The sequence below is a fragment of the Pundamilia nyererei genome, unplaced genomic scaffold, assembly GCF_000239375.1.
Source record: "Pundamilia nyererei isolate P.nyererei 1_Seehausen unplaced genomic scaffold, PunNye1.0 scaffold00267, whole genome shotgun sequence".
Classification (NCBI taxonomy): domain Eukaryota; kingdom Metazoa; phylum Chordata; class Actinopteri; order Cichliformes; family Cichlidae; genus Pundamilia; species Pundamilia nyererei.
Genome location: NW_005187668.1, coordinates 681,956 through 687,887, shown reverse-complemented (window position 1 = coordinate 687,887; position 5,932 = coordinate 681,956). Strand labels below are relative to the sequence as shown.

The window sequence follows — 5,932 nt, the reverse complement described above, 5'->3', positions numbered from 1 at the left end:
GATGGATGGATGGATGGATGGAGTTTAGAGAGTACAACATCACTGTGAGAACACTTTAAAAGACTGATGTGCCTTGTTTTGGTTTTCTTTTTAAAACGTCCATGTTTCCACAGAAAAAGCCCAGCTTTGCTTGTTTGGATCTTCCAAAAATGGCTTTGGATTCCGTGACAGTGACCTTGACATCTGCATGACTCTGGAGGGCCACGAAACTGCAGAGGTTAGCAGACAAAACATCCAGATGCACTCACTTGAATAAACACATGATCATTATTTCATATGATCAGTGTTTAATTTATTTTTTTGGATCTGTCTGAACAGAAGCTGAACTGCAAAGAAATCATTGAAGGCCTTGCAAAAGTGCTCAAGAAGCATACAGGTCAGTTAAAGTGTTCCTATTATTTCCCCCTGAATAATTTGGTAGGAGACTCCTGTCTGTGTGGAAAAACTGACTTTAATCTCATAATTTCCATCATCTCAGGTTTGAGGAACATCTTACCTATCACCACAGCTAAAGTGCCTATAGTGAAGTTTGAACACAAACAGAGTGGTTTGGAGGGGGATATCAGCCTTTATAACACACTGGTGAGTGGAAGATGCCCTCATTATGACTGTTGTCATGTAATGTTATAAGAGATGTTTTACATTGTCAAATATGTTGCATTATAAATTAATTTGGAGGATTCTTCTTTCTAGGCTCAACACAACACCAGGATGCTAGCTACATATGCGGCTCTGGATCCACGTGTGCAGTTTCTGGGATACACAATGAAGGTCTTTGCAAAGGTATGTGAAAATTGACAATCTGGGTTTGTAACCAGAGTACTCAGGCTGAGTATTCAGTAATCTACGATCCTTCTTGGGTGTTTTCAAAGAAGCACAAATTCAGTATTTGCAAGTGATCTCCCACCCCATACCAGTGGGAGTAACAGAACCAACACAGCAAGTAAATGAAAGCTGTATAAAGACTCAACAGCATTGAGACCAGTGCATAAACAAAACCAAAAATAAGGAATATTAAAGTGCAGTTATATAAAAGATGGTATGTATACAATGATGCTCAGTATACAAATAAACGTATATCCACCTGCATGTTTTCAAACATACATGAGCTTATTCTTCTGATGTCTGCACTTGAATTTGGGAACGGGTTTTACAACAAATGTTAGCAGGGTTTTCTTCCCAAAAAAATTGGAAATCTCACTGAAAGCATAACACATGTATGTTAGTGTGTTTTTATTTACCTTTATTTAACGTTGAAATCAAATCTCTTTTACAAGGAAGAAAATGCAACAGAAAATATAAGATCTATAACATGATTTAGTGTGCCCTCTTACAAAAAGCCTTCACCACGAGTGTCATCTCTTCCTGTAACTAACCCACTTTTTGTCCTCACAGCGCTGTGACATCGGTGACGCTTCCAGAGGGAGCCTCTCTTCTTATGCTTACATCCTGATGGTGCTTTACTTTCTGCAGCAGAGGCAGCCACCTGTCATTCCTGTCCTGCAGGAGGTATTTACCACTGATTAACTCAGTCAAGTGCTGTGCCTGAAACTTAAAGAGGCTTTTTTAAAAACTATTTTTGCGTTGAATTTCATGAAGTAAATAGCTCTAAATGATACGTGATGTCTTTTTAGATCTTTGATGGGAATACTGTTCCTCAGCGGTTGGTAGATGGCTGGAACGCTTTCTTTTTTGATGACCTTGAGGATCTGGTGAGTTGGAAAAACAAGAGTTTTGCAGCTTAGCAACCACATTAAAATGTCTTATGGCAATTATATAGGAAAATTATTTAAAAGCATTACCTAAGTTAACTTTAGTCTCAGCGTTCCCTGGGGTGTAAAAAACCACGTATATCGAATAATCAGTCAAATCTAATTAAACAACACACACACACACACACACACACACACACACACACACACACACACACACACACAAAAAAGCAGCAAGTACAGTTTGTCCTGTAATGACTCTGGAATTAGTTTCCTCTGTTCTCACAGCGTCGTCATCACTTAGAGAATCAGCAGAACACAGAGTCTGTGGGAGAGCTGTGGCTGGGACTTCTACGCTTTTACACTGAAGAGTTTGACTTCAAAGAGCACGTGATCAGCATTCGCCAAAGGAAACGCCTCACCACGTTTGAAAAACAGTGGACCAGCAAATGCATCGCTATTGAAGGTGCTAACATGGCTCTGCATCTCTGTAAACTTGATTTGCTTCCAGACTCAGTTGTTTTCATCCCACTGATATGCTCTTCTTCTTAGATCCCTTTGATTTGAATCATAACCTCGGTGCTGGAGTTTCTCGTAAAAGTAAGTGCCTGCCATACCTGATACAAAAAATATCTTATTGATGCATTCTGTAGACTTTGAAAACTTGTCTTTGGTTATGATAAAGTTTCCTAAAACCTCTGTCAAGTTATGGTGTAATTTTGGTGGTTGAACAATCTTAGACAATTCTTGGGTTTTATTTCCTTTTTTCATGTCAGTTTAGCCTCCTACTGGGTTCAAACAACTCTGAAAAAATTGAGTAGCCAGTCTTACCTTGTGCTATAAAGGCTCACCCTCTACATCATTCTCATCCTCTTATTATCTTTTATGTGGATCTTAGCAGCATTTTTTTTCATTTAGTCTCCCCTTCTGCAGTTGTTGCCTGTAAAAGCAGGCAACAGTCAGCAACAGTCTTTGGACACCAATGCTCTAATATGTACACCATGTACACGTTGCTTGCAGCTTTTCATTTCCATTGTAGATTAGCCCAGAGGATAAGGCTGGTTGAATATTTGTACACCTGCACCCACACTTACAGTTGTTCACCTGTTGAAGTCATTGTACTTTGATGCTTGAAAATGAACAGAAGAAGGACAAATTGTGAAGGTTTAGAGACTAGATCAAAACAGCAGGTCCTGTCAGGTTATGATAGTAATGTAAATACACACAAAATCACAGTGTAGCAGCATGTGTGGTTGCAGGACGATCTGATATCCTCGTGTTGGTGTTTTTCCCTCATAAATAATGTTGTTCCAGGTTCAACATTGCAAGTGACCAATCACCTTCTCGTGACGTCATCCGCCACCTCGAAAAAAAACAAACGCCTTCAAAAAAATCTACTTCACTTGCGAGAAGAGAAACCGCCTCTGTAAGGACAATATGTATAATGCTTACTGTTTATTAAACAAAAGTATCCGGAAATTCAAAGAATTCAAGTTCCTGGATCGGCGTACCGAAGCGGTTTCTCTTCTCGCAAGTGAAGTAGATTTTTTTTAAGGCGGCATTTTTCAAAGGCACAAAAGGGGGATGTCACAACAATGTGATTGGTCACTTGCAATGTTGAACCTGGAACAACATTTATTATGATGATGTGGGAACAACACCAACACGTGGATATCGGATCATCCGTGGTGCACATCAGCAGATCAGGCAGAATGCTATTCTGATTCCCGTCCATTGTTGAAAACAAATTTAATGGGCACCAAAACCATAGACTATATGTGAAACATAAGTTTTGTCATTGTGATGTCAGCCATTGCTTTCCGGTCCTGAAGTCTCAACATTAGTGCTTATATAAAGTTGTTACTTGTGAATCCACTGTGCGTTTAGTGAAAATGAGCTGTAACAAATAGTGCCACCTACAGTGTCAGGACACTTGTCAAAGTGGCCACACTCCATCCAAACGAATATTAAAAATAAACAAATAACCCACCGTACAGTTGTTATGAAGGGGAAATATGTAGACAAATGTCAGGATTCTATGTAAATTGATTCAGAACTGCTCTGGGCCTGGGTACGTCTGCAGAAGCTTGCTTTGAAACTGTGAAAATGCCCTGTTACTTATGCTGCCTCTCATTCCTCCACCAGTGACAAACTTCATCATGAAGGCATTTATAAATGGGAGAAAGCTTTTTGGAACTCCCTTTTATCCCGTCCCGGGCACTGAAGTGGTAGGTCATTCATGTAACACAGTTGAATGTTCAGACTTTGACTGCTGTGTGCTGTGTATCCCAGCCTAATGGTGTTTTGTGTTTTGAATGTCTTCTGTTCTGTTGCAGGAATACTTTTTTGACTCTAAGGTGCTGACAGATGGTGAATTGGCTCCTAATGACCGGTGCTGCAGGATCTGCGGAAAGATTGGACACTACATGAAGGACTGTCCAAAGAGACGCAGGTGGTCCCCTCTTAAGTCACAGAGATTTATCTCTCAGTTGGCTAGATTTCCGAGAAAAAAAAAAAATATGCTCAAATACGAAGAACTTCTCTCAGTTGTTTTATCTCACATCTTAAAAAATACAACTAAAGCTGTGGAGGGAACTGTCCAAAAGAATGTGATCTTGACAGCCACCCATCCACTGAGACCATTTCTCATGAGAGTTCCATGAACAATAGAATAATCAAGAGAATGGCCAGTTGTATCTCTCAGGAAAATTGCAGTTTTTTTTTTGTTTTTTTTTAAAGTGTGGTAAGCAACTTCTTTTGTTCTCTACTTGTCCAGTTTCCTCAGGTTTTTTCTAATGGGTACATTGCACACCCCAGCATATGCCAAGTTTTTGGCTAACAGCATGCTGGGATTCACCTTGTTGGTGCAAACATTGTATTTGTGGTTGTCAAACTGTGTTAACTTTGGTATATTTTTGTAGGTTAAAGTAAACAAATGGGAACTAATGCTGTGTTTTGGGACAGGCCAGTATTACCAAAGTACCCAAAGGTACAATTTAAAATTGGTTCTTGTCTGTCATCTGTTATGTGTAGACATCACACTGGTTCATCCGTTGCTTTAAGCTTCTTTTTAACTGTTGACCGAGAAAGGGGCTTAACATACTAAAAAACATTTCTCTGAAAATGGTCAGGCACAAGGACAAGACCAAAGATCAGTCTCAAAGCAGCCATTGTCCTAAAACCTTTGAAAGACCTTCAGGAAGCGTGGAGACCATTGTTCAGGATACCTTACAAGAAAGGCAGGCTCACTGACAACAAAATGTAAAGAAGAGAGCGGTGGCTCAAGGCTTTTGCACAGCACTGTACAGTACAGAATATAATATCATAACTTTGAATAGAAAAATGTTAGGCCCCAATCAACCAGCCATGGATGTTAAAGTATGAAGTCAGTGCACTGGACGTAGACGTAAATTAATTTCAACTATCAAACTTCAGATATATATTTTCAGTCAAAGTTGTTTTTATTTGACTTGGACTAAATCTGGCATGTTTTCCATACCTTCTTGTGGTGACATGATTTTTTTTTTTTTGAAATTTTTTTGTCAGAATAAAAAAGAAGGAAAATGAGAAAGATGAGGACATCAAAGAGGAGGAACGAGAGCCAAAGGATCGGCGTTGCTTCCAGTGTGGGGACATGGGGCATGTACGGCGAGACTGCCCTGAATATCGTCACCTCAAACAAAGAGCTGCCGGAGCACCAGGTCAGCACAAAAAAAAGCTTATTTTTTTCCCTTTGAAGTTGTGTATGAAAATGAATATTTGTCAGGATGGTGTTTCCGTTTTGCATAACTATTTTTAAGTCCCGGTAGAATTGCTACCACATAAGCTAGCGCAATAATTTTTTTTGCATAGGAAACCGGAGGAGTACGTACTTCTTACGCATTCAGCTTGTCCTAAGTCACGGTTTCCTTCCACATATAGCTTTGCAAAAATAGCATAAAAAGCACTTGCAGCAACAAAAGCATAATATTCCAGAAACATGCTTTGCCGATCAGCTGTTCATAGCACTTTCTACGTTGGAAAAGACATCAGCGCGAACTATTGCATGTCTGCCATTGCCTGCCGAAATCGGAAGTGATGTCATATTTTGTGGGAAACAGAGCCTTTAAAAGCCTATAATGGTGTTTTTAAAAGTCATGTTTGACTTTATTCTTTTCTGTATAGTTTCTGAGATGCTTAGAACTCAAATTGCACTGTTGGAAAAAGTTTAGGTTTTTTTT

The 5,932-nt window shown here is 39.4% G+C and overlaps 1 protein-coding gene across 1 annotated transcript in view; it reads left to right on the top strand.

The window, feature by feature from the left end:
• Window positions 1–5,932, top strand: part of tut4 (terminal uridylyl transferase 4) — a 36,880-nt gene that overhangs the window by 25,896 nt on the left and 5,052 nt on the right. The window contains exons 16-26 of the mRNA XM_005750288.1: window positions 114–217; window positions 319–376; window positions 479–582; window positions 694–783; window positions 1,396–1,509; window positions 1,635–1,712; window positions 2,001–2,178; window positions 2,265–2,312; window positions 3,858–3,940; window positions 4,049–4,164; window positions 5,259–5,413. Coding sequence (XP_005750345.1) covers window positions 114–217; window positions 319–376; window positions 479–582; window positions 694–783; window positions 1,396–1,509; window positions 1,635–1,712; window positions 2,001–2,178; window positions 2,265–2,312; window positions 3,858–3,940; window positions 4,049–4,164; window positions 5,259–5,413 — 1,128 coding nt within the window. The remainder of the gene's footprint in view (window positions 1–113; window positions 218–318; window positions 377–478; window positions 583–693; window positions 784–1,395; window positions 1,510–1,634; window positions 1,713–2,000; window positions 2,179–2,264; window positions 2,313–3,857; window positions 3,941–4,048; window positions 4,165–5,258; window positions 5,414–5,932) is intronic.